This window comes from Peromyscus leucopus, chromosome 8b, assembly GCF_004664715.2.
Source record: "Peromyscus leucopus breed LL Stock chromosome 8b, UCI_PerLeu_2.1, whole genome shotgun sequence".
Taxonomy (NCBI): Eukaryota; Metazoa; Chordata; class Mammalia; order Rodentia; family Cricetidae; genus Peromyscus; species Peromyscus leucopus.
In genome coordinates, this window is record NC_051086.1 from 61,131,609 (window position 1) to 61,159,363 (window position 27,755).

At 51.1% G+C, this 27,755-nt stretch overlaps 1 protein-coding gene across 22 annotated transcripts in view; it reads left to right on the forward strand.

The window, feature by feature from the left end:
• The window catches only part of Myo18a (myosin XVIIIA), a 106,627-nt gene that overhangs the window by 32,513 nt on the left and 46,359 nt on the right, over window positions 1–27,755 (forward strand). For 7 of the 22 annotated variants that reach the window (XM_037200995.1, XM_028866831.1, XM_037200996.1 and 4 more), the window contains 6 exons: window positions 23,939–23,974; window positions 25,822–25,909; window positions 26,105–26,211; window positions 26,308–26,484; window positions 26,802–27,015; window positions 27,235–27,377. In XM_037200995.1, coding sequence (XP_037056890.1) covers window positions 23,939–23,974; window positions 25,822–25,909; window positions 26,105–26,211; window positions 26,308–26,484; window positions 26,802–27,015; window positions 27,235–27,377 — 765 coding nt within the window. Of the gene's footprint in view, window positions 1–9,946; window positions 10,024–15,962; window positions 16,104–16,597; window positions 16,767–18,002; window positions 18,063–20,264; window positions 20,979–22,750; window positions 22,829–23,938; window positions 24,083–25,821; window positions 25,910–26,104; window positions 26,212–26,307; window positions 26,485–26,801; window positions 27,016–27,234; window positions 27,378–27,755 lie in introns of those variants that run through there. The other 15 variants (XM_028866830.1, XM_037200994.1, XM_037200998.1 and 12 more) reach the window with 6 other exon arrangements.

A 27,755-nucleotide genomic window follows, 5' to 3' on the forward strand; every position in this document is an offset into this window, starting at 1 on the left:
GCTTATTATCTCTCCTCAGTATCATATGTCTGACTTCCTCCCTAGCTGGCTGGCAAATCTCCAACTCAGTTTCTTTCCAGAGTTTCTATCTTTGCCCGGAAGTTCCACCAATCCTCTCCTGCCTAGCTATTGGCTGTTCAGGTTTTGATTAAACCAAGCAGAAGGTACCTGAGGCAGGTAAGGAAGGACAGAGACACATCTTCAAGACACAATGTGATCAAATATCCTGCAACACATGTGTATTCCACGCTTGCCCTCACCAGAGCTTCTGCCAGTCTCTGCAAACACCGTCCAGCTGTGGGAAAGATGGCTGGCTTTTGTTGTAGCCTGGCTTGTAGAACAGCTAGACAGCAGCTTGCTGGCTAGAATGTGGAGGACCAGTCTCTACAGATGGCATATAAAGAGGGCAGAAAGTGGTCCTTATGGGAGAGCAGGCTTAAACATCTGACATCAGTCGATAACCACTCAGAACATTAGATTAGTCTCTGTAGTCATGGCTTACACACAATAAACTTCAATGAGTTCAATGATATGTTTGTGCAAGAAATCATATTGGCCTAAAATTATAAAAGTAGTATTTTGGGTATTTTTATTATGTGTTGTACACCCTGTACATTGTACTTCCATGGTGATATATTGTATAGAATGGTACAGTGGCTCCCCCATCATCCACAGGGGATGTGTTTCAAGATCCATAGGAAATGCCCGAAAGCTTGGCTAATACCAAATCCTATAAATAACTTTTTTTTTCTGTATGCATACCTATGGTAAAGTTTAATTTATAAATTAAGCACAGTAAGAGATTAATAGTAAGTAATAAAATACAGCAATAATAACAATATGCTGTGATTAAAGGTTACGTGAATGTCAATTCTCTCTCCGAAAGTCTTACTGGTTCTCACCTCCAGGAAGCCCTTTGCAGCTTCTGTTCGAGTGTCTGAGTCGCTGGCTGTTCGCATGTCTGATTGCTGGCTCCACTACTCCCCACTTTAGTATTTTTTTTATTTAACAGTTCTGGTGACTGAACCCACAGCTTTAAGCATGCCAAGCAAGTCCTCTACCACTGAACTGCCTTCCCATCTCTGAGGTCATTATTAAGTAGAATTATTGTTATTGTTATTGTTAGAATTATTAAACACAGCCCCCAGGATCTTGTGACAGTCTGCCTCATAGCCAGGATGGCTACTCAGTGACTCTTGGACAGACAGCATTTGTGGCATGGATTCATGTCTTGGTTAGGACAGAGTGGGATGATGGGAAATTTCATTGTGCTACTCAGAACTGCATGTAATAAAAGCTTATAAAACTTGCTGGGTGGCAGTGGCGCACACCTTTAATCCCAGTATTCAGGAGGCAGAGAGGCGGATCTCTGTGAGTTCGAGGCCAGCCTGGTCTACAGAATGAGATCCAGGACAGGCACTAAAACTACACAGAGAAACCCTGTCTCGAAAAACCAAAACCCAAAAACCAAACAAACAAAAACTTATGAAAACTGTTTATTTCTGGAATCGTCTAATATTTTCAAATCATGGTTAATTTCAGACAACTGAAAGTCTGGACCATGAAACTTCACAGAAAGGGATTGCTACAAAACCACATGTACTTGCTGAACAATTTTAGGGATTTTAGATTTATTTATGTGTATGTGTGTGTGTGTGGGGGGGGGTTGCCTACATGTATGTCTTTGCACCACATACGTGCCTGGTGCCTGGGGAGGCCAGAAGAGGGCATAGGATCTTCTGAGACTGGAGTTACAGATGGGTGTGAGCCACCTGTGGGAGCTGGGAATTGAACCCAAGTTCTCTGGAAGAGCAGCAGCCGGTGTGGTCTTCGCTAGTGAGCCGTTCCTCCAGCTCGGGGAGTTTGACTCTGCCCTACTTTTGTATTACGTGATGATGGCAGAGTCTGATCCCGCATACTGTGTGGCCCTCCGTATGCAGCAGAGCCCCACACCAGGTGTGGTCAGGAGCTGCTGCCGAGGTGTGCAGGTAGGGAAGGTGATCGCTGCTGTGGTTTTACATGATAATTGAGTGATGTTAATCATGTAGTTACCACCTACAATTTAATTTGTCAAGCATAAGCTTATATGTGCTATCTTCTGTTCTCACAACAACCACACAAGGCAAGAATCCCATTACACTACCGTAACGGGGAAGAGAAGAGGTGACTTGAAGAAGTGGAATAATTTTGTCTTAGATCAGATGGCGAGAAAGAGGCTCAGCCGGGATTCAGCCCCAGGGTGTGCTATTGCTCTGTCCCTTTTGCGCTACACTTCGGGGTGGGCCATTTATTTATTTATTTGTTTGTTTGTTTGAGGCAGGGTTTCTCTGTGCGGCTTTGGCTGTCTTGGAACTCACTCTCTACACTTCGGGGTGGGCAATTTATTTATTTATTTGTTTGTTTGTTTGTTTGTTTGAGACAGGGTTTCTCTGTGTAGCTCTGGCTGTCCTGGAACTCACTCTATAGATCCGTCTGAACTCACAGAGATCACCTGCCTCTGCCTCTGCCTCCCGAGTGTTGGGATTAAAGGCCTATGGTTACCACCATTCAGCCGGCCTTTTATTTTTTAACCCTTTCTTACACCCCAGAAATGTATCGTAAAGAAGACAGAGCTAGAGGAGGGTCTCTAGGAATGAGGAGAACTGGGCAGGGTGGAGGGGCCGGTGACCATGTGGGCAGGGAGTGTAGGGAGATTTCCACGAGAGGGAAGGGAATGAGGCCCGCCATGGACAGGGAGAGACGACTAGAAAAGTAAAGGCCGAGGGCAAGTGGAATGGGCAGGTTCCAGACTGCTTGGAGGCGGGCGGAGCTGCCTGGGCCTGCTCTGACGGGCCGTGGAGCTCTGCATGGCCACAAAGATGTTCTTGGTCTCACTGAAGATGTGGACCATGTGGGCAGCGCCTGCGCAGTAGGACTGGCTGTGGTAACCGGTAAAGCCCAGTGTGGGCTCTGGGGTCTCGGGTCTCTCTCTCTGGCCCAAGAGCCTGCCCTTTTCTCTAGGGGAAGGGAAACTGCTTTGGGATGATTTCCCTGTGGAACCAAACAGCTCAGGGAGCTGACCAGAGTCAGTCATTCCCACAGAAAAGATACAGGTGGGGGCGTGGCTGCTTGTAACTCAGAGCAAGACTGCAGGTGAAATGACCTCGCTGTCACCCAGATGTCACCTTCCGGGGCATTGCTGAAGCTGGCAAGCAGCCCCCATAGAGGATGCTGAGGCTTTGTTGCAAAGCCCAGGCCTTTTGCTTACCGCAGGATCTCTACTTGTTCTGCCCTGGACACTCCTCTCCCAGGCCTGGCTGTATGCTTCTCTGACCTTTGCAGAGATATTTATTGGAAGGAAGTGGGGCGCCTGGATGCAGGCATACTACGGTCAGGTGAGGGACAGTTGACAGCCCGACACAGTTCCAGACAGAAGACTCAAAAGCAAACGCCCGGCCACAAAGAGTGCCCGGCCTTCCTCGCGCACCCTAGGCTTGAGCTTGGTGATAGTACTTGATGGGACCAGCACCCTCCGAGAGAGCCTGTGGTGCTGGGAGGCAGGAACCAAGCTGTTGTAGTCAACAGAAAGGCCCAGAGCCATCTCAGTGGGGACAGTTTACCTTGAGTTCAGGAGGCTGTGGGAATGGGTTGAATGTGTGAAGGAAGAGGGCGCCAGATCCCCTGGAAGTGAAGTTACAGACAGTTGTAGGCTACCATGTGGATTTTGGGAATTGCACCTGGGTCCTCTAGAAGAGCAGCTGGTGCTCTTCACCGCTGAGTCATCTCTAAAGCTCCCCCACACCACCCGCTTTTGGGTTCCTAGTAACCTCAGCATATGAGGATAAAGTTTACTGGAAAGCTAATATACCAGAGAACATTTTCCCCCAGTGCTGGGCATTCAACTCAGGGCCTTGCAGGTGCCAGGCAAGCGCTCTGTCACTTAGCTACATCCCCCGCCATGTATACAGAATTTCATTTTAGAAACCTCACAGTGATGTATAGGTTCTGTGTGTGTGTGTGTGTGTGTGTGTGTGTGTGTGTGTGTGTGTGTTTACATGGAGGCCGAGATCAATGTTGGGTGTCATTATTGCTGTCCACTTCATCTTTGAGACATAGCTCTCATTGAACCTGGAGCTTACCAATTCAGCTAGACTTAACTGACCTGCAAGTCCTGGGGATCCTCCTGTCTCCACCCTCCCGGTGCTGAGATTAAAGGCATGTGCTGTTGTGCTTGATTTGTTGTCGTTTTTTGTTTTCAAGACAATGTTTCTCCATGTAACAGTTCTGGCTACTCTGGAACTTGCTTTGTAGACAGATTCTGTTTTTTAATGTGATGGATATTTTGAAACATGTCGTAGCCAGAAGAGGGTGTCGGGTCCCCTGGAACTGGAGTTGCAGACAGTTGTGAGCCACCATGTGGGTACTGGGAATCGAACCCAGATCCTCTGAAAGAGGACTCTTAACTCCAGAGCTGTCCCTCCAGCTCCTGTGGCTGAGTCTTTCCATGAATGCTGAGGATCCAACTTAGGTCTTCACGCTAATACAACAAGCCCTCTACTGACTAAGCCGTTTCTCCTTCTTCACTTAAAAATTTGTTTTATGGGCTGGAGAAATGGCTCAGCCCATGGTTAAGAGCACTGACTGTTCTTCCAGAGGACCTAGGTTCAATTCCCAGCAACCACATGGTAGCTCACAACCATCTGTAATGAGATCTGGCATACATGCAGACTGAACACTGTATACATAATAAATAAATAAATAAAAAAAAATAAAAAAAAAAAAAAAAAAAAAAAATAAGTAAGTAAATAAGAAATAAATAAATAAATAAATAAATAAATAAATAAATAAATAAATCTTTTTAAAAAATTTGTTTTAGCCGGGCAGTAGTGGCGCACGCCTTTAATCCCAGCACTCAGGAGGAAGAGGCAGGCGGATCTCTGTGAGTTCGAGGCCTGCCTGGGCTACAGAGTGAGATCCAGGACAAGCACAAAACTACACAGAGAAACCCTGTCTTGAAAAACCAAAAAAAAAAAAAATTGTTTTATATTTATTACTATGTATGTATGTATGTATGTATGTATTTTAGAAAGAGTCTCACTGTGTAGCTCCTGAAACGCACTATGTATACTACTTAGGTTACCTTTGAATTCACAGAGATCCATCTTCTTTGCCTCTAGAGTGCTGAAATTAAAGGCATGCACCACCACACCGAGATTATTAACTATTCTTTTATGTGTATAAATGTTTTGTGTACATTTTGTGTATAAATATATGTGTATCATACATACATGCTTGATTCTCTTGGAGGTTGGAAGAGAGTGTTGGATCCTCTGCAACTGGAATTACAAATGGTTATGAGCCATCATGTGGGCACTGAACCTGAGGTCCTTTGCAAGAGTGCATGCTCTTAACCCCCAGCCATCTCTCCAGCTCTCTCCACCCCCTTTAAGATAACAATATTTACTTCTTTTTTTTTCCCTTTATCTTTTTTCCTTTGGTTTATATATGGAGGCCAGAGGTGGACATTGGGTGTCCTCTTCAATCTCTTTGTTTTGTTTTTGTTTTTTTGAGATAGGGTGTCTCTGTTATGTAGCCCTGGCTGTCCTGGAAATCACTACATAGACCAGACTAGTCTTGAACTCACAGGAGTTCTTACTTAATACTACTAGAGCTGGTCTTGAACTCACAGAGACTTGTGAGGCTTACCTATCTATCTTTCTTCCTGTGTGCTGGGATTAAAGACATGCCCTCCCCCCAGCTGGCTTCCTTTTTTTTAATAGAAAATTATGTATTTAATTTGTGTGTTGTGTGATACCTGCACATATGCATGAGCAGAGGCCCAGGAATTACAGGACTAAAACCCAGGCATGTGTGAGCATGTGCATATATGTGCAGTCCTCTCATGTGTGCCCATGTACGTGTGGGTGTGTCTGTGTATGTGCCACATGTGTGAGAGCACCTGTGGAGGCCAGAAGAGGACGTTGGATCCCCTGGAGCTGGAGTTACAGGCAGCTGTGATGACTTGGGTTCTGAGAACCAAACTCTGGTCCGGTCCTCTGGAAGAGCAGGCCATGTTCCTTCTTCACTTCAGAGCTTCTTCTCCAGCCCCTGTTGTTGGGTTTTAGTGTGGGTTCCAGGGGTTTGGACTCAGGTCCTCACGCTCACACAGCAAGTGTTTTGACTCATTGAGATGTCTCAGCTGTTATGTACATTTTGTGTGCGATGCCCTCCCCCAAGTGCTGGGCATGGAACCCAGGAGCTCAAACATGCCCCCCCAGAACTGGACAGTGTTTTTAGAACTTTTTTTTTTTTTTGATTTTTTTTATTTACCATGTATGCTGCAGGCCAGGAGGCCAGATTCATTACGTGGGGAGCCACATGTGGTTGCTGGATTGCTCAGACTGGAGAACAGTCGTGCTCTTAACGTGACATCTTAGTGTTTTAGAACTTTGTATGCACTAAATCTTTTATCCTGTGCTAACTCTGTGCCATAGCTACTATTATTTCCCCTATTTGACAGGTGAAGAAAATTGAATGGTAGAATGTTCGCTGTGTATAGTTACTATGTGAAAGAACCGGGGTTGGGGATTTAGCTCAGTGGTAGAGCGCTTACCTAGCAAACACGAGGCCCTGGGTTGGATCCTCAGCTCAAAAAAAAAAAAAAAAAAAAAAAAAAGAACCAAGATCGAACTAGGAAGTCTGGCTTTGAAGGTGTTGTCTCTAACCATGTTATACTGTGAATAATTCCTTTCAAGCAGTAGTTCTCAGGTTTCAATGGGCATCGGAACTACTAGAGGCTTGGCTGGAGCCACAAATTCTGGGCCCCACATAGCGTTCTGGATTCAGGAGGCTGGAGTGAGGCTTTAGCGTCTCTAACCAGTTTCCAGTTGGTGTGGATGCTGCTGATCTGAGGACCACACTTGGAGAACTCTTTTCTATCTATTCTGTAGTTGCCTCTTGTTGGCTGGGAAATAGTATAAGCATAATTTCCATTGTAGAGATAATGGGGAATTTGGCTACATAACCCATCCACCAACCCAGCCTACCCATCCATCCACCCATCCAGCCAGCCATCCAGCCTGCAGTTGGGGCACATGAGTGCTAGGCTTTATGCCTGCCTCAATTCTTGGCCTTGGCTTAAGCCAGAATCACCAGGAGCCTAGCTTGGGGCACACACTGTAATCCCAGTTTTGAGAGCCTAAGACAGGAGGATCTTAAGTTCAAAGCCAGTCTGGGCTACTTAGCCAGATTCCTCAAAAACAAAACACTAAGCATGGTGGTTCATGCCTGTAATTCCAGCTCTTGGGAGGCTGAGGCAAGATGATTAACTGGGTACCAAAATGTAGTTGGAAGTTTGTGGTGGTATTGTGTTCCCCAAAATATTGTGTACCCTAATAAACTTATCTGGGGTCAGAGACAGAACAGCCACAATATTAAACATAGAGGATAGGCAGTGGTAGCACATGCCTTTAATCCTAGCATTCCAGAGACAGAAATCCATGTGTTCAAGGATACAGACAGGCATAGTGACTCATCACACCTTTAATCCCAGAAAGTGAGCTTTTAATCCCAGGGAGTGGTGGTAGAAAGCAGAAAGGTATATAAGGCATGAGAACCAGAAACTAAAGGCATTTGGCTGGTTAAGCATTTGGCTGGTTAAGCATTCAGGCTTTTGAGCAGCAGTTCAGCTGAGACCCATTCTGGATGAGGACTCAGAGGCCTCCAGTCTGAGGAGACAGGACCAGCTGAGGATCCAGCGAGGTGAGGTAGCTGTGGCTTGTTCTGGTTCTCTGATCTACCAGCATTGACCCCAATAACTGGCCTCGGATTTTATTTTATTAATAACTTTTAAGATTCATGCTACAGAAGTTTTCCTGTGTCCTGTCCTGTCCCACAGCCGCTCAGACCCAAGTAAACACACAGAGGCTTATATTGATTACAAACTGGATGGCCTGTGGCTCAAGCTTCTTGCTTGCTAGTTCTTATGACTTAATCCATTTCTGTTCATCTATAAGTTGCCCTGTGGCCATGGCACTGCTGACCTGCTGGCATCTTGCTGCTCCTTGGGCGGCAGCTGGTGTCTCCCCCGACTCTCGTTTCTCCTCCCACTGTCTCTCTTGGATTTTCCTGCCTGGCTCCATCCTGCCCTGCCATAGGCCAATGCAGCTTTATTTATCAACCAATCAGAGCAACACATATTCACAGCATACAGAAAGACATCCCACAGCAATTAACTGAGAGTTTGAAGTGACCTGGGCTACACATAATGAGTTCCAAGTCAGCCTGGGCTGTAAAGTGAGACTTCTCACAAAAAGCTAAAACCAGCACTGGAGAGAGGGCTTAATGGTTAAGAGCCTTTGTTTTTCTTGCACAGAACCTGGGTAAGGTTCCTAGCGCTCACATGGTGGCTCACAACCATCTGCAACTCCAGTTCTGGGAGATCTGATGTCTGCTTCTCACTTCCTTGGGCACCACGCACTCATGTGGTGCACAGACAGAAATGCAGACAAAACACCCATACACATTAAAAGCAAAACAAAACAAAAGAACACCCAAAGGATCACCTGGAAGGTTTAAAAATTCCAGTGCCCAGGGCTCCTTCCCAGACCAATTAAATCAGAAACTGAGAGGGAAACGGGGAGATCGAGGTATCATATCCTAAAGTCTTTCAGGGGCTTCAGTGAACACCACTGTGGGGATGCAGGACCTTGGACACTGCACTGCCTCAGGAGGACCAGAGGACCTCCCTAGGAAGATGCTGTACTTCCCTGGCAAGCAGAGGCTCAAGCTTGTTCCTGATAGCCGGTGTATGTATGTGCATGTGTGTGGCATGGTAAGACTAGGTGACTTGCACAGTGTTGTGTAGAAAGGAGAGCTGGATTTGGTCCTTTTGGGCAGTGCTTATCAGTTTGTTCCTGGAGAACGTCCTAGATGCAGGACCACTGCTGCCGTGGGTGACAAGCTTGGGTTTTTCCAATCCCTCCCTCCCTGGAGAGGAAGAAGGAAGCAATGACTATTTCCTTTTCTCTATAGACACTTGGCAGGTCCTGTCTTTTTGCTTATTGACTTCTTTCTCCTAGCGCCCATCTCAGCCTATCTATAGTTCTGATGGGTATATTTGGTAGTGTTACTTAGAACCAGGCCAGGATTTCTCACAAGGAACACAAGCTCTTCACTGACAACCATTGATCATTGGCCAGACACCCCCAGTTTCCTCTGTTTGCAGGGCTAAGACCCACCCCTCCCTCCCCACCCACCTCACTTTCCTCTGCCTGTGCAGCAGCTGGTTGGTGTGTGGGAGAGGGAAATGTAGACAGAGGGAGAGCAATTGATTCCCTGCGTGTCTCTGTGCATCTGTTATGAGGCGGTAGCAGAAGGGACCCAGCCTGATCTTGCGGGTCTCTGCGCTTTCTGGACCTTCAGGACTGCTGCGTGACTGCTGCCTGGGCCTAGTGTGCACCGACCTTGTATGTCATAGTGGTTGCAGTATTAGGATCTCCATACAGTAATTAGATGGCAGAGTTAGGCGTAGGATTGACGTGCTCTCAAGTACACCGTGCTGTGATTGAGTGTATGCCTGCTGGTGTGTGTGTGTGTGTGTATGCGAGCGTGCATGTGCTAGCCTCAATCTTGGCCCGAGGGGCCGGGGGCTGCAGGTCTCAAATTCCTCTGCTATTTTTAGGGGCCATATCAGTTCAGCTGTCCAGGAGCCTGAGTGTGTGTCAGAAGGAAAGTGCCACCCTTCCTCTCTCCTGTCCCTGACCCCAGGACACTGTCTGTCCCGACCCATGCCCTTATTTGAATAGCCTCCCTTCCCCTCCACCCAGACCCCATTGCTCTCTGGCCGTGGGCATACCTGGTACCCGCTGTCCTCCAGCCTCTGCTGTCTCCACAGCTCTGGCAGGGTTGGGCAGCTGCAGCGGGAGGGGCCTGGGAGAGGGAGGGGACCAGGGGCGGGGCTGCAGCCTGTGCTATTTTGAGCTGCTAACGGGAGCAGCAGAGAGGAGACTCCTTGCTCTGGGCTGCTCAGGCCAGGCCATGCGGGTGAGTGTCCTTCTGACCCCCAACCCCGGAAATGCCCCAGGCTCCCCATGATGTTTTCTCATTTAAGAAAGGAAGGTGTCCTGTTATTTCCCCAGATGTGGCAGAAGTAGGTGGAGAGGAAGGGGTGGTGGCGCCTTGGGGCTCCTCTCTCAGTTACTTGGTTGAAAGGGCAGTGCACAGCTCCAGCTGCCTCAAAACCTCTAAGAGACAAGGCACATATTAGGCCTGACTCATGATTTGGGGAGCATTGGTGGGAGTCATCTTCTAAACCTCAGTTTCCTGGGGCTGCCTCCCCACACCACAGGATGAGGCACGCCTTTCCCACAGTAAGATTGCTATGGAGGCTTTTATTTCTTCCAAAGCCCAGGAACCCAAGCATCTCTTTGGAGATGTTGGTCCTGCTTTGGGCTGGTATTGTGGCCCCTTCTCTAGACAGGACTAGACAGGGAAATAGGGCTTAACAGGGGATGGTCCTCGAAGTTGGCTGGAATCTTCTTATTGTCTTCAGGAAGAACCCAGCAGGGCTCTTCTATTCCGTGCCCAGCATTACTTAGAAGGGACACAATGTAGCATCTCAGGATGCCCTGTCTATGAGCCTCTTTTTATTTTAATTTAAAGAAAACTTTTAATCTTTGTGTGTGTGCCTGCGTGAGTGTGCGTGCGTGCGTGTGTGTGTGTGTGTGTGTGTGTGTGTGTGTGTGTGTGTGTGTACGCACGCATGAGCACACATGTACATGCCTTGGCATGTGTGTGGAGGTCAGAAGACAACTTGTGTGAGTTAGTTTTGTACTTCCACCATATGAATTCTAGGGACCAAACACAGGTCCTCAGACCTGGTTGGCAACAAGTGTCTCTACCTACTGAGCCATCCCCCTCCCCCCCATGGCTCTTTTTTAGCAGAGATCATTCCAGAGAAGTAAGTTCCTTAAAAAAGCAAGTGAGGAGATACATAGCTGCCTCCCAGGCCATCCTGTCCTCCCCTCTACTCCCCCAGCCACTAAGGGTAAGGTTTTCAATTGAGTCAGCAGTTGGCAGAGTGTGGGCTGGCCTGGTGCGGAGGTGTATCAGAAGCCTGAGATATGCCCATAGCATTTGTATCTCTCTGTGCCCAAGGAATTGCCCTGTCCCAGCTGCCAAACTGGCACCATTGTGGAGGTGTGTGTGGGCAGAGCAGGGTGGTGCCGGAGAGAGCTCTTTGCTCTGTGAGCGGGCTGCTTCCTGCTCTGGCCTACTCCCCACCCCGTCCTGCGTACCCAGGACACCAGTACCTTGACTGTCACCGATTCAGGGCCATGGGAAATGATGCTAGCAGATGGCACAGTGCCCTGCAGAGGAGCCTTGAGTGTCCTCAGGGAGGGGAGGCCTCCAGCAGGCCTGTCTGCCTGTCGGAGGAAGCCCTGGCCCTTTTGCAACCGCAGCGGCAGCAGGAAGCCATCCCATGCACCTGCTTCCTCCGGGCTGATGGGCAGTGGCCCGGGGTTCTGCTGCTTTCTGTTCCGCCCTGCAGTGGGGGAGGGCTCTGGCTAGAGGCTGGCCCTGAGGGCCCGCTCCTCTTCCTCCGGCTGGCAGTGTGGCCTTCAGGCCCTTCCCTGAACTGCTGTCCTTTAGAGCAGCTCTTTGAAGAGTGTGTTCAGGTCAGGAGTGGAGAGCCAGGTCTTGCATGGAGACCACCGCTTTCTACCCAAGCTGTTGCTACTGATGTGGACGGCCCACGGTGTGGGTGACCAGGAGGTACTGGGAGGGCTGACCACTTTCCCTTCAAGTAAGCCCTAAAGGCTTGATAGAAGACAGATTGGAGTGTGGCTCCCCAATCTGCCACTTGCTGTCAAGAGGCGAGGGAAAGTCACATGGTCTTCTGGGGCTCCTTTTGCTCATTTGTAAAGGGAAACTCACGCTGGTGTCTGCTTCAAAGGGATGTCGTGAGCATCAAATGGGACAGTGCTTGTTAGGGGCTGAGCACAGTGCCCAGCGCCAAGAAGATGCTCAATACAGACGTGCTGTTGGGGCTGGATGTGTTGCTCAGCAGCAGACTGCTTGCTGAGCATGTGTGAAGCCCGGGGTTGATTCCCCAGCACTGCGAGAGAAGTCACTGCTGCTGCTGTTATTATTTCTCCCCTTCTCCTCGTTCTTTTCAAAAACCCTTGTTCCTTAGATAGGTGGCTGCCAGCTTGAGACTGTCAAGGACAGAGTCTCCCGAGAGCTGCCTTTTGTGCCTCAGAATGGGGATGAGGAGAGAAGAGGCGGTTCTGGGCTTCCTTGTCCTCAGAATGAGAAGGAAGAGCATTGCCAGTGTTGTCACGGGGGCAGGCTGGGAACTTACTAGCTATTGATGACGTTCTGGTTCCTCCTAGACACAGTCTCTCTCTTGAAGTTACTGCTCTTGGGCTTAGATGGCTGCCTCAGACACGTAGGCCTTACCATATCCATGTGGCTAGGCATTCCTGGCCTGAGGGACTGCCCAGTGGATAGGATTATTCTTGAAGTCTTTTTTTTTTTCTTTTTTAGCTGAGGATCGAACCCAGGGCCTTGTGCTTGCTAGGCAAGCGCTCTACCACTGAGCTAAATCCCTAACCTTAATCTTGAAGTCTTTGAGCTCCCTTTTCTTTCCTTTCCTTTTCTTTCTTTTTCTTTCTTTCTTTCTTCTTTTTCTTTTCTTTCTTTTTTCCTTCCTTCCTTTCTCTCCTTCTTTCTTTTTTAAAGATTTATTTATTTTTATGTGTGTGCACCTATATTATTTCTATTTTGCCTACACGTATGTCTGTGTGAGGGAGCCAGATCCTCTGGAACTGGAGTTACAGACGGTTATGAGCTGCCATGTAGGTGCTGGGAATTGTACCCAGATCTTCTGGAAGAGCAGCCAGTGCTCCTAACCGCTGAGCCGTCTCTCCAGCCCAGGCTCCCCTTTTCTTAACATAGTGGACTGTGGTAGCTAAGGGAGGGTGGTGGTTGCTGGCACTGGGGACTGTAAAACCAACCTCGTCTCCCTGAGTGACAGGCGCCTTTGGGTCTGTGGGTAGAGACAGTCCCTCAGCAGATTTCTCCTCTGTGAAAACAAATGCTTCTAGCCATTATCTCCTTTTCTTTTTCTTTGTTTATTGACTATTTAGCCGTCTTGACAATAAAAACAAGCAGTAAGTGACAAACGCACACAAAATAAATAGCAAGTGTGTCTACTGTGTCTACTCCACACCATTTCCAAAATTATTATGATCACCATTTGCATGCTATTTATGTTCTAGTTCTTTTTGATTGATGTCATTTTGTGTGGAATTTTCCATATGGTTTTATTGTCCACATCTTTGTCGGCTTCAATGGCAGCACAGCCATGTGTTGGGCTGAAGCCATTGTTTACCTAACTGTCTCTGATTCTAGTCCTTTGGACTGTTTGCAGTTTGCAGTTGTTACGTAGAGTGCATCTATGAAAAAATGCTAGCATGAGCTTGTGGGTTTTCTTGTCCTCTTTGTGTCTTGAAGTCAGCTCATTGGGCATACATTCCTGTGGGTGGGCTGCCTAGACCAGAGGATGATGCATTTCCAGCAAGCCCTTGCCTCCCCTATCTGGCTCCCATGGCATGGAGTTTGCTATCTTTTCACTGTTGCTACGTTTGGAGATTACACCTCTCTTGTTTGAGTCACATCTCTGAGAATCAGGATGGACAAGCCTAATTCTCTGTAGTGTATATGTGGGAGAGACCAAATGGGAACTCTGCCCCCCACCCCTGTTTCCAGTATTGTCATGTGACAAACACTTGTAAGCGCCTAGTGATGTGATGGGCAAGAGTCCTGGCTAGGGGGAAACCCCAGACAGAGAATGACTTCGCTACCAAGACCTCTCCTGGCTGTGAATGCCAGCCCTGCCTCTTCCTAGCTGGGAACCTCTCAGCAACCCTCCCCCTTTGCTTCTCTGAAAAGTGGGTTGCTACGGGGAGAGTGAGGTCTGCAGTGCCTGATCCTGGGCCTGACTCTGGAGAATGCTCAGAGGTGGTGGTTTCCTTTCCTTCCAAGGGAAGAGGTCAGAAATGACACACAGAGAGAGGTGGCCAGGGCCTCAGAAGGTGATGGGGACATACTGGAGTCTCCCTTTTACGGTTCAGAAACTCAGTTGTCAGGACCCATGTGGTTGAAGGAGAGAAATGATTCTGCCAGTGGTCCAGTGATCACACACACACACCACGGAGCATGCATGTGTGCACACACTCTCACATGTACACATATAGAAATTAAGGTAATAAAATTAAAAGAATAAGGTGAGGACATGATTGAGAAAGACATTGTGATGTTAACCTCTGGCCTCCATACTTTTCTGCATGGGTGAGGACACCCACACCCACACATACGTAAAAGAATGAATGGATGGATGAAAGAAAGAATGCGTGGATGGATAAAGGAGGAAATGTATGTTGAATACCTTGTGTAGGGTCCATCTCAATGTAGGCATTCCACATTCAGTAGTTAATGTTAGAAATGGCTGGAATTGCCAGGCAGTGGTGGCGCACGCCTTTAATCCCAGCACTCGGGAGACAGAGGCAGGCGGATCTCTGTGAGTTCGAGGCCAGCCTGGTCTACAAAGTGAGTTCCAGGAAAGGCGCAAAGCTACACAGAGAAACCCTGTCTCGGAAAAAAAAAAAAAAAAAAAGAAAGAAAGAAAGGGCTGGAATTACTAGAGCAGAAGTGTGTCAGGAGCAAGAGTCCTTTGTTCTGGGAAGCCTTGCTCCACAGCAAGACCCTAGTTCCAGGAGAAACAGGTTTTTCCATCTGGGGTGACCGTCAGAGGCACTGCCACCAGCTCTTTCTGTGTTGGATAAAGATAGCCTGCTCCTGGGCCCAGGCGGCTGTAAGGGACAGGAGAGATTCAGGCAGTTCTTTCCCAAGGCACAGAGGCGACTTCCTCTGGGGAGGTCCTCACGTGCTGTCAGAGTACTGCTCCCTGAAGCAGCTGGAGCAGAGGAATGAACCAGATGTCTAGAGGCCAGTGTCCTTCTGGGTCAGATGGGACCTCCCTAGACAATAGGGAAACTTGGACCTGAGTTCAAAGAGAAAATGAGTTAATTAAGTAAATTTAAAGCTGGTAGCATATTAACTGGATAGTAAGAAGTCATCAGAGCCAATTAAAATAGTGGAGGGAGCTGGGCGGTGGTGGTGCACACCTTTAATCCCAGCACTTGGGAAGCAGAGGCAGGTGGATCTCTGAGTTCAGGCTAGCCTGGTCTACATAGTGAGTTCCAGGACAGCCAGGGCTACACAGAGAAACCCTGTCTTGAAGCCCTGCCACAAATAATAACAACAACAACAACAACAACAATAATAATAATAATAATTGAGGGCTAGGGCATAGCTCACAGGTGGAGATAATAATAATAATAATAATTGAGGGCTAGGGCATAGCTCACAGGTGGAGCCCCTGCCTAGTACGTGTGAGGCCGTAGGTTCCATCCCTAGCATTTCAAAACAAAACTAATTTCTAACTATTTATTTATCACAGTCAGCTATGGGAACAAATCAGATCTCCAGTTCCATAGAGTCGAAGTGACTCTTTGGTGAAGCCTTCCCTGGGCAAGGGCAGACTCTGGCGTTGAGGGTCAGGAGGACCAGCAGATGGGAAAGCTTTGCCATCTACAGACCTCTCGTTCCTGGGAGGCGGCTTGAGCTGCAGGGGAAGGGGAGAGATGTCTGCCTCCTGGAGAATCAAAGACTTGAGGGCTCTCGCTGACTCCTACAGTGCTGGATCTGGAAGTGACTTTATCCGCTATCTAGACCAGGCTAGCCCCAGGCAGGCCCAGAGGGGTGAAGTGGGTTATTGGAGGACGCACAGCTTCCCAGAAGTTCTCTATTCTATGTCCACCTTGCTTATGTTTTCGTCAACAGTTTATTCCTCTCTCTGAGGAATGTGACCCGAGTCACGCCTCCCGTCTGTCTTCCTTTCCTCCTGTTACCCACAGCAGTTGTCCCAGCGGGTCCTGGCCTTTAGGACGACACGGAGTCCCTGAGAGGCCCTGCCCCTGTTTCTTCTCCGACTCAGGGTGCAGGCCACCTTCAGCACTATGGCCTTCTCATCACGATTTGCCTTCTGGGAACAAAAGGGAAGTTGGATTTCAAAATCTTGGTTCTCTTATGTGCTTGGCATGGTGAAGCTAGAGAGGGATTGGAGCATGTGTGTGCGTTTGGGGGTGCAGAGAGTCACTGGTGGCTTTGGGGAGCCCTTCCTGCCGTGATGCGCTTCTGTGCTGAGTCACTTTCCTAAGCTCCATCTGAACTAATAAGCTGAGCTGCCTTTTGTACCACTGGTGCCCTCCGAGTTCACCGCCCCACACCCTTCTACAACCTGCGGCTCAGACTCAGCCCTGGGACTGCGGGGTTCTGGGAAAGGCTCAGCCCTGATGCCTTTGGAGCTCAGATTCCCCGAGTCTGGGGGCTGAGGTGGGCAGAAGAAGAAAGGAGCTGAGAGTGAGGGCATCAGGCCAGTTGGCATCTGGGTCCAGAGAGCAATCCAGGCTGTGGCAGACTTGGGCATGCCTTTGTGCGTATGCACAGTCTCTGGCTGGACAATGACCTACAGCAGCCAGAACCTTTAGGGAGGGGAAGGGGGCGTGAGTCAGCCCGAGGCTAAATCCAGAGCTGAGCTCAGACCTGATCCCAGTGTCTCAGACACTTTGGGGGGCAACCAGTGTTCCCAATGCCTCACCTTGGACAGCCGTTTGGGACCCCAAACAGAAGCTGCTGGAGAAAGGACAGATTTGGAGCTGGTGAGGGTTTCAGAGTGAACTTAGAATCTGGGCCATATCTGAAGCCAAGCTAACAACACTGTGTGCACTATTGAAAGTGTCTGTGTGGTTTGGGGACACTGCTATCCTCTAACCTGTGTGCCTAGGGGCTAATGCATGGTGTGATCCCTGTGGGGAGGGGTGATGGCCCTTGGTGAGGAGGGCAGCATGTGCAGACCTAGCCAGCCTGCATATATCCTCTATCCAGCCCTTCGCTTCCCCTTCTCCGCACAGACCCCAGTTCCTGAAGTAGAAAGGTTTTCTCTGTGAGTATTTGCCATCTTCCCTCTGTCCATGTCTGTGAGAACTAACTGAACCCTGGACCCACTGAATATGCTTCGTGGACAAGATGCAGCTTCAATACTGCAGTGGTCATCCTGCTGGACAGTGTCCAGGCACTGCTAATTGGAGCTCAAAATTGACCACAGATCCTGGTTGAAAATGGACAGCATCACTTTGCTATTGGATAATTGATTCTGGGTGTTGCTAAGAATATCTTCCGTTAGAGATCGGGCTTCTTCCTGGGCCCCTATCTCCCCTACTGTGCAGGGAAAGCAAGGCGCGCTGGGGGTACTGTGGGCTTAGGGACAGAGCTGCCTAGGGAAGGAAGACCCATTAAATCTCCTGGGCCTGCCTGGGCTTTAGGAGGGAGAGATGCTGAGAGGTCCTAGAAGAGCAGGCTTTCTGACCTGGGGGCCTACCCCCTTGGAGTTCCTTCCCAGGCAGTCTCTGAACTGGAAGAACCTTCACAGCATCAGCATCATCAGTCCTTTCCCCACACAGCTCGGCGCCTGCTGTTTCCCCCGACTCTGCCCCTCCTGTCTGTCTCAGGCTACGAGCTCCTGCTCTGGCCCAAACCCACACCCCAGTCAGCGGCATCTCTCTCCTCCACACCTTACCTTACCTTGGGGTTCCTTCCCCCATCTCCATGGCTGGCAATTTTGTGACCCTGAGGCCATGATGTGGACTTCTGACAGCCCCGGAGGGCTGGCTACTGAGCCCCCCAGCATCCTTGGGGTTTACTTCCATGGAGACTCTTAGTTCTTAAAACACTGTCTCTGGACGGTTGCCAATCGCAGGTAAAGAGATGCCTTCCTCAGCCCCCCACACCCAGCACTGCTCTGGTTCTCGGGGAGAGAAAGACCCCTAGATCTTTTCATGCTGGTGGCAGGTCTCCCAGCTTGGACCTGCCAGTGACTTCTCTGTCTGCTCCCTCAGGTTAAAGAGGAGGACAAAACTCTGCCAAAACCTGGCCCTCCTGGCAAAGAGGAAGGGGCCGTAAGTGCTTCCCTGAGATGGGGGGGGGGCCGGCACGTACATGTGTATGCAATGTGTGCATGTGTACACAAGTGTGTGTGTGTGCACATGTGTCTGGTGGATTGGCCATCACTTCCAGTGTTGCTGATGTGGTTAAAGGGAATGTCAGTAATGGTGGAAAGTGTAGTGTGTGTGGCTGTACTTCTGGTGTATTAAGTGGGGGTAAGCCAAGGTGCTTTGGGGCCCCCCCATCTCCCCTCAGCCCCCTTTAGTTGCCTACCTTCAGGCCGTTTCTCAGACCCTTTGGGGCAGCGGTGCTCAGGTGGGTAAACTCTCAGGTCAGCGAGCACCGACCAAATAAGAGCTCAGCTGTTGGGACTCTTCACTGCGCTGGGTGGCCCAGGACAAGGGCACCGAGGGATTCACTGCAGCTGCTGCTGCCGCGTCCACCCCACCCCACCCCACCCCCTCAGCTGCTCTGTGCACAACCTGGAGGCTGCCCACGGCTGCCCAATGTCCCCAGCCCCCTGCTACCTTGGGGCAGAGACCCCGAATACAGCTGGACTTTTCCAGGGTGAGAGGGAAGACATCTGAGCAGTGGGCCAGATGTGTGTCCAAGAGAGGATGTAGTTGTTGCCAGGGCAGGCAAACATGCACGAAACCATGCTTCCTTACCCCAAATGGTAGCTGTCCTAGCTGCCCCTACTTCCTTGGATGAGTTGACTAGCCAGGCATGTGACTTCCTTTGGACCTGTAAACAATCCTGGAGGGCCAGAGCTAACCTGTGGTTTCAAAAGGATGTGTTTGAGATATGTGAGAGAGGTTCTTTCTTTTTCTTTCTTTCTTTCTTTCTTTCTTTCTTTCTTTCTTTCTTTCTTTTCTTCCTTTCTTCTTCCTTTCTTTCTTTCTTTCTCTTTCTTTCTTTTCCTTCTTCCTTCCTTCCTTCCTTCCTTCCTTCCTTCCTTCCTTTCTTTCTTTCTTCAAAAATAACACGTACTTAGGAGAGTCTAGCAGGCAAAGCACTATGTATGTGTTAGCAATTACCATTATGTCGTCCTCTTCACCCGTGGGGGAGGGGAGCCAGAAATCAGAAGAGAGAAAGAAAGAGCTGGCAGTTGGCGCTATGGCCAGTTCCACAGTACCCTGGCATGCCACTGAATACTCTTGGCCTGAGAAGCTTCAGAAGAGCCACCGTCCAGCCCTCCCTCTTCACCCCTGCAGCAGAACCTCCCTAGAGCAGAGACCTGGACTAAGGCCCTCGGCTTAGCCACGCTCAGGAGGTGAGGTGCCCTGGGCATGTGGCAGGTCTATCATCTGTGAGCCTGTACACAGGCGTGGCAGCTAGACCTTCACAGCGGTGTGATCTACAATCACATTGCTCAGGGGATGGAGGACTGAGCTACAAGTCAGTGAATAGCACATCACTGGTCAGCCCCCGAAATGACCCGAATTCTCCCAGGCAGTGTGGCTAGCTTTGCAGGAAACTCTGCCCTGCCATTAGCCAGCGTGGCCTTCCTAGTGGCCGCCTCGGACAGTTCCTGGCAGAGTGTCGGGGAGGAGGTGGGTTCTCTAGATGGAGAATGCCAGCATACACCAAGCGACTCCTGGGTGCCCAGAGGCTGAGTGGCCACCCAGCTGAGCCGGGACCCTGCTCCCCAGGGAGTGCAGCTGTGGCCACTGGGATACTTAACCCTCTGTGGGCCTGAGTTGCCTCCCCTTCCTCCCGTCATCCCACACAGGGTGGTCAGGCTGTGGGTCTGATGGCCCAGGGAACTGAAGGAAGGCAGAGTGACCAAGGCAGGAAGCCCCGTGGAGATACAGGCCTAAGACTGCTGCTGGGAGCTGCCTTCTTGACCTCCTCAGCTGAGTGTCGGCTGTGACCCTGAAAAAAGACAGCAATTCTAGAGTGCTCATGGGGGCTTTGGGGCCCTTTGTGTTGGTGTCTCCAGTTCCCTTCACACCTTCTGGGGGTGGGGGTGGGATGGTTTGTGAGAAAGAGAAGGCACGCTTTTCAATGCGGTTGTTCTATCTACGTGTCTAGACTCTAGAGGGTGGAGAGAGGAGCACTGTGTGTGAGGGGCGCAAGGATCTGTGTGTTGTCCCGTGGGTGAATGGAAGATCGGTCTTGGGGCCTGAGACTGCACCCCCTTGTCTCCTGTGTGCACGAGATGGGTAGGGACGTGGGTTCGCGACTCACGTCTACCTGTATTTATGTGACTGTAGCTAGAGGGCAGCACTAAAGAGAGCCGTGGTCCACCTACAAGTCCTCAGCCCGCCGCCAGCCCGGTTCCCTCAGAGGCTGCCCAGAGAGCAAAGAGCCCTGAACCCACGCTCACTATGAATGGCCTGGGGGCTGCCTCAGCCGAAGGCCCAAATGAAGAGGCCCAAGGACTGTCCCGGAAGCGGGTAGCGAATGCCGTGAGGAAGGTGGTAAGCAAGGTACTGCCTGGTGAGGAGCCTGGGAATGCTAAAGAGCCCCCAGGCCGAGGAGCCAAGTCCCCTGAGCACCCACCTCGAGGCAAGAAGGGAGAAAAGGCAGCCTCTAGTCCCAAGCCCCCACCCCCACCGCCTCCTCCTCCTCCGGCTCCACCAAAGCCTGAAGCGAAGAAGGAGGCAGTCAAGGATGAGCTCTCTGTGGGCCTGCGCAGTCTGATGTCTCGGGGCCGAGGCAAGGACCACAAGGCCCGCAGCAAGCAGCCTCCTGGAAGAGGAGAGAAGGCCCCCAGCCAGGAGCCAGGCTCCTCTGGAAAACCAGGCTCCCCAGACACCGTGGATGCCCCGAAGAAAGCAGGATCCCCAGCCAAGCCTGAAACCCCAAATAAGCAGTGCTCCCCAGCCCCGGCACAAGAGCTGGCTAATCCAAATTCGGCTGGCCCGAAGCCAAACGTCTCTGGAGAGCAGCAGGCCAAGTCACCAGCCTCGGGTGTGCGGCAGGAGGTACCCGAGTGTGCCACTAACCACCCATGTCCCTCACCACGCTTGCTTGAGGGCTGAGCACCCTCATGGTGGCTTCCTTAAGCCCGAAGGAGCCTCCGCGTGATGCAGGCTGGTCCAGGGTTACGTGCCCACCCATGGCAAGGGCTGCATGATTTTCATTAACCCTATGCTAGAATGAATGATGACCTGGGCTCTGGCCGGGTGCTGAGAGATGAGAACCGCTAACCCGCATGCTGCAGGCCCTTCTGTGAGAGTCAAGACCTGGTCTCTAGCTATCCAAAGCCAGCTTGAGGCACCATATCCAAAGCTCAAGATCGGCTTCTCAGCAGATGAGGGCAAGGTAGAAACAGTGTTCTTAAGTCAGGTGGCCCAGGCTCATAACCACAGCCACACTCCTGTGAGACTTCAGGAAGGTCCACTGCTGAGAGTCTGTCTGTCAAGTGGGGAGTTGTAATGTGGGTCCTTAGTCCCTTCTGTGAAGTCTTAAGTACTGGGAATGAGTCGTTTTTATATTTTGGAATGTTTTATGGTATACATACATGCAGCCATCTGCAAACAAACTCGTGATTCTTGCCAAAGCAAACCCATGAGTGTTCTCAGTACCAAAGGTTCAAAGATCAACAGTTTTGCCACCAAAATAATTAAGAAAAATCTTTTGTTTGGGGAGCTCTTTGGATTTTTGAATTACAGACAAGGTGTAATACTTGCTTTGGAGGGTGGCTGTGCTGATTACATGTGGCACAGGTTATTGCTCCCTGGCACAGTCACCCACAAACGGTAGGACAGGCAGTGATACTGATGACATTTCTTAATGCCATCGCTGCTTTCTTCAGGCCTGGCCAGAGTACCCACTCTGGCCGCAGGACTCTTGGGAAGCCCCGTACCTGAGTGTCAGTTAGGCAGAATGAACCCCTCTGTCTCTGTACTGCCACATCTTCACAGGTGATGGCCCCTTAGCTGGTCTTGAATTAGAGACAGTTCTTTTCAAGCTCCTCCACCTTGTGGGCCCTGCTGAGGTCTCACAGGCTATGTGTTGAGGGATAGACATTAACTTCCATCCTGCTTCCCTGAGCTTTCTTAAGTTTCTTGTAGCTAGAAGGAGAGGAATGAGGTGGATGCCAGGAGGCAGCCTGAGGGACCTTGAGGCACTCACTGGGTGCTTCCTCTTGGTAGCCATCTTTCCCGGAAGTGGCCTTGCCCCCATTCTTCCTGGGTATTGCAGGATGTAGAGGAAAGCCAGCTGCCGCCCTTCCCCATCCTCCTGGCATGCTCTGTCAGGGCAGTGTGTTCCTGGCCCCTAGGGAAGAGTTGGCAGGGGCTTTCTGGTCTGATGATCAGCGTAGAAGCTGAACTTCAGTCCCTCGGGAACCTATAAGTAGCCAGGGAGTATCATGTGCCTGTCCAGGGCTGGTGCCTCTCCCTCCAGCTCTCTGTATCTTCTCCGTGCATGAGGGTGGAGTCGGGCGCTGAAACATGTCTTGACCTGGAGTTCATCTCTTGTACATTCTGGGACAGGAGTGAATGGGGGGTAGCAGGTCATTTGGAGCTCACAATGGTTAGGGAAGTAGGAAGATGAAACCCCAGCCCTCACAGGCGTCTACCTCTTCCTTTTTTTGTTTCGTATAGTTCCACAACTCAAGTTAGCACTCAGCTTGTCTCCCGGATGCTGCTCCGCTCTGCATTGCGTCTCGGTGGCTCCCTGGGCTGAGAGCTTGGCATGTGGTGCCTCCTGCTGTCCCCTGGGCCAGAACTAATAGTGGTTTAACCTTTAGACAGGAGCTGACCCCGAGGTCCGGCTGAGTCCCGCAGAGGAGGCACATGAGCGACTTGAGAGGATCTTCACAGCTTCTGTAATGCCCCCTCTCTCTCGTGTGTGTGTGTGTGTGTGTGTGTGTGTGTGTGTGTGTGTGTGTGATGATAGAGGGGAACTCTGTGGCTGTCCATGAAACCTCACAATGGCTCTGGAAAGCTGAACTCTATAGAGTATTGATACTCCAGACAGCCCAGGGCTGTGACCGTGGAGGGGCCCTTCACAGCTGGGGACCTAGTCCCCTTCTCTAGCCCAGCTCTCCCACTTTGAGGGCACTCATTGGTGTTTGGACCTGGTATGTGACAAGGCAGAGTCAGTGTTTCCCATTTTGGTGTCTAGTGTCTTGACCCATGTGGGGATATTAACTCTTCTCATTTCTGACAGGCAACATCCAGAGCTTGCCTGGCTCCCATTTCTCCCAGAAAGGCTTTTGAGGGCTTTAAGTAACATGACTGTAATGTAGAGGTCAAGGCTGGCTCGAGGGCTGGGCAGTTGACAGGTAGCCCTAAGGTTGGTGGGTGGAGTTATGCCTCTGCTTGCCATGTGGTTGGTGTACCTGCCCAGGAGTAGAACATTGTGCCACAGGGGCTTGAGGAAGGCGTCTTCGATTTAGGCTGTAGGTGCCCTTGTGTTATCTCTGAAATGTCGCCCTTAGCGTGGGGAGAGACACCCCCCGGGCATGTGTTTAGAGAAGAGGGACCACCTTCTCTTGGTGCCTGGTAGCCATAAGGAAGCTGGTGCCCTGGGAAAAAAATCAGGAGGATTCCAGGGGGCCCAGGCCTTCAGTGTTGTAAGATGGCTTAGCCTGCCAAGGGCGTGGAAGAGGGAGATTAATTCAGGGTGGGCTGAATAGCCAGTCCAGGAGACACTGACTAGAGGCGGAGTGACAGATGCCTATGTGCCACGAGGAGTGACCCATAAGAGCCTTTCTCTGTAAGGTCTGATGATCACAAGGACCTCCAACCACCCTGCTGTGGTCTGGCCTCTTGCCTAGCCAGCGCCCTAGTCCCGGGCAAGTACTCTTGACCTCCACGCTGTGTCTTGAGCAGAGTGCTGGCTCACCAGTCCAGGGGTGTCTCTTGGGGACCTGCAGTGGTCTCCACCTGTCTTCACCTTTTTCTCTCTCTCTCTCTTTGCTTGCTGCTGGTAGCTGGACCCTGAGGCCGCCTCTCCTGCCCACAGCCAGGTAGGGTGCTCCTGCCCCACCCAGGAGCTCTCTGCTTTCTCCGGTGACAACCCACCACCCCCACCTTACACCTGGGCTGGCGTCTGTGCTCGGGCCTCCTGCTGGAGCGTAAGGCCTCTTTCCCTCTAGGTTCCCACTCTAGTAGGGGGCCCAGGGGAGCTGAGATGGTGCAGCTGTGGCTGTCGGGGAGCATCACGGCCCCAGCTTTGCCTCATGAGATTCTCAGCCACTGGAGTCCAGGTCACTCTGGATAAGGAAAAACCCAGAAGACCCTTCCTCCTCCCCTTAGCCCCAGTCTGAAGATGAGATGGTCTCTGTCTCCACCTCATGGTCAGCATGAGAAATTTGTTCTCAGATGATCTCTGACGAAGCTAGTGGCAGGCCATGACCCTTGACATCACTTGAACACCTGGCCATAGAATGTGCTCACTCAAGAGAGAAGTTTCAGCTGGTTCAAGTGATCTGAAAAAAAAAAAAAATACTGGTGATTTATTTTTGAGACAGAGAATTTCTCTATGTAGTCCTTGCTGTTCTGGAACTTACTATGTAGACCAGGCTGGCCTTGAACTCAGAGATCCGCCTGCCTCTGCCTCCTGAGTGCTGGGATCAAAGGTGTGAGCCAACACTCCCAGCTCAGTCCTTCAAATATTAAAAAATAAAAATCCAGTATTTTAAAATTTTTTCTCACTTTGACAAATCAAAACGTTGACAGCTTTATGATCAGTCTGCTGATCTCCCTCCTTTTCAAACCTAAAAATGTGCTGAAGACTATACAGTACCCTGCTTACCTGTTCTTGCCATTTTCTGACCTCTCACCCAGGGTTCAGTTCCACAGGGTGGTGTCTCTGCCTCAGTTTTGGCTCTCATGAGAATGGGCACACCTGGGGCAAACATCTGGGGGAAGGGGTGCCAGCTGGGGACAGTGTTGGAGCTGGTGCAAGCCTGAGGGCTGGTCTGCTGGGGTGGCCAGCCTCCCTCAAGATGCCATCACTTGGCTGGCATTTTGCCCACATGCTGCCAAGGGGCCTGATAACCCCCTGATAACCAGTTCCTCTGGTGCCTCTGTCTCCTAGCTCAAGTGTTCTTATCAGAGGGCGTCAGATCTGATAGCCCCGCTCCGACTTATAGGCTTATACATGCTTATTTTGATTGGTGATCTCCGGGGACCTTTCCTACCCTTTCCACGCTCCCTGTGTTTGATAAATCAGTGCTGTCTCCATGCCCATGCAGCCCTGTGCCCTCATGTGGCATTAATATGCCTACTAGGTTTGTGCAGCTACCATTTTCCAAGTAGAGGCCTTTGTAGACTGTAACTTGGAGGAGAAGGGCATTATCCTCTTGCCCACATAGAGCATCTTCAGGCTAGAGCCCAGGGCCTCTTATCATTCCATAAGGCAGAATCCTAGGATGTAGGAAATGGCTCTTCCCACCTTAGAGGAAGAGGCCTTTCTTTTGTTATAAAAGAACCCATGACCATGGCCCGGAGTTCAGGGCTTGAGTCAGGGTGCAGATCTCAAGGCTCCCAGGGAGGAAGGGATAGAGCCGCTGGAGGACGAGCCTGGTGACTTGCTTTTCTGGGGCCAGTTCTCTCAGCCACGGTGCTCCATGGACCCTCACAGTTGGTATAATCCCTAATCTCCTGTCTCTGTCCTCAGCACTCCCGGTGCCCTATCCTCCTTTCCTGACCTCTCACTCCCAACCCCAGGCCCTGTGTCCTGTGGCTCCCGCCTGGCTTTCCCACTTGCCCCGTGGCTCAGCCCTCTCCTCCCTTCTCTCCTCATTTCTGCTGTCTTTGTCTCTCTCTATTTTAATGCAATGTCTGTTTATTCCTCCCCTCCCTCTGATAGGCCAAGACGGAAGAGCAGATTGCAGCCGAAGAGGCCTGGTATGAGACGGAGAAGGTGTGGCTGGTCCATAAGGATGGATTCTCCTTAGGTGAGTCTCTGGGGGGTTGGGCATAGATGCTAAGAGGTGGCTCAGGCCTGGTATGGGGAATGCCTCTACTTCCGGTAAGGGCTGGAGCGAGCAAGGAGAGGCTGGCGAGCCAGCGGGGAGGAAGGCAGGACCAAGGAGGTCTAAGGAGGACAGCAGGCTTTCCCAGGCCCAAGTCCAACTGTCCCTGCTCTGCAGCCAGCCAGCTCAAGTCGGAGGAGCTCAGCCTACCTGAGGGGAAGGTGCGTGTGAAGCTAGACCATGATGGAGCCATCCTGGATGTGGATGAAGACGATATAGAGAAGGTTGGAAGGAAGCCGCTGGCAAGGGAGGACCCAGGCAGGGCAAGCCTGTCGCCGTGACAGAGATGGGATCTGAGTCTCCACTGTCTGTCTTCCCAGGCGAATGCTCCCTCCTGCGACCGTCTAGAAGATCTAGCCTCACTGGTGTACCTCAACGAGTCTAGCGTCCTGCACACGCTGCGCCAGCGCTATGGGGCTAGCCTGCTACACACCTATGCTGGCCCTAGCTTGCTGGTCCTCAGCCCCCGAGGGGCCCCTGCAGTGTATTCAGAGAAGGTGTGCCTTCCTATGGACCCGCCCGCCCGCACCCTACCAGTTCTGGCTTTCTACTCTTCCTCTTTGGTGTCCACTGGCTTCCTGCCCGCTCTCATAGTTGACCTTGGGAAGAGGAGTCAGAGGGTGGAGGACAGAAGGATATATCCTGCAGTCGTTAATAGAGTTGGTGGATATCTGCTTTCCATGCATGGCCTTGCCCTCAAGATGCCTGGGCATCCGTGGAATGGCAGTACAGAGAGATGCAAACCCTAGCGGTGAGGCCAGGTGGGCCCAGCTCTAAAAGCCCCCACCCTCACGTTGTGCCCTTCCTGTTCAAGGTGATGCACATGTTCAAGGGGTGTCGGCGGGAGGACATGGCGCCCCACATCTACGCCGTGGCCCAAACTGCATATAGGGCGATGCTGATGAGCCGCCAGGACCAGTCCATTGTCCTCCTGGGCAGCAGCGGCAGCGGCAAGACCACCAGCTTCCAGCATCTGGTGCAGTACCTGGCCACCATTGCCGGCACCAGCGGGAGCAAGGTGTTTTCTGGTGAGGCATGGGCAGCGGGAAAAACAGACAGGTGGGGCAGGGCTGTGGGAAAGGAGAAGGACCCTCCTAGATGCCGGCTCTTTTATCCCCGGGTTCCTTATCCCCCCAACTCACTTACCCCAGTCCCTGGGCAGTTGTTGTCTGGGGCATCCCGGAGCCCCTGGCTTGAGGGTGAGCTGTCCCTGGTTTTCCTGATGTCCCCCCGGGCTGTGCTTGCAGTGGAGAAGTGGCAGGCTCTGTACACCCTCCTGGAAGCCTTTGGGAACAGCCCTACTGTCATGAACGGCAGCGCCACCCGATTCTCCCAGATCCTCTCCCTGGACTTTGACCAAGCCGGCCAGGTGGCCTCCGCCTCCATTCAGGTAAGGGCCATTGCCCGGGCCGAGCGAGCAAAGAAGGAGCCCTGGTTCCATGCCCTAAGAGTCAGCCTCCCCAGTGCCTCATTAACCGGGAAGTCCGCCCTGATGGCACGGAGGCCCGTGACAGCGTAGGCAAGGCTGGTCTGTGCTGACCTAATTCTGCCCTCCAGACCTCCTGCCCATCTCCTTTCCCCTCCCCACCCTACTGCTGGGAACCCCACCCCTCTCTGCCGACTTTCTGAGACCCGGGGACTTAGGACTTCTCTCAGGCTAGTGTTCCACACTTGGCAGTAAAGGAAGGCCCAGACACATCAACCTTTACCATGCCGAATAAAATTTCTTTTTAAAAGATTACATATATTCATTTACTTGTGTGTATGT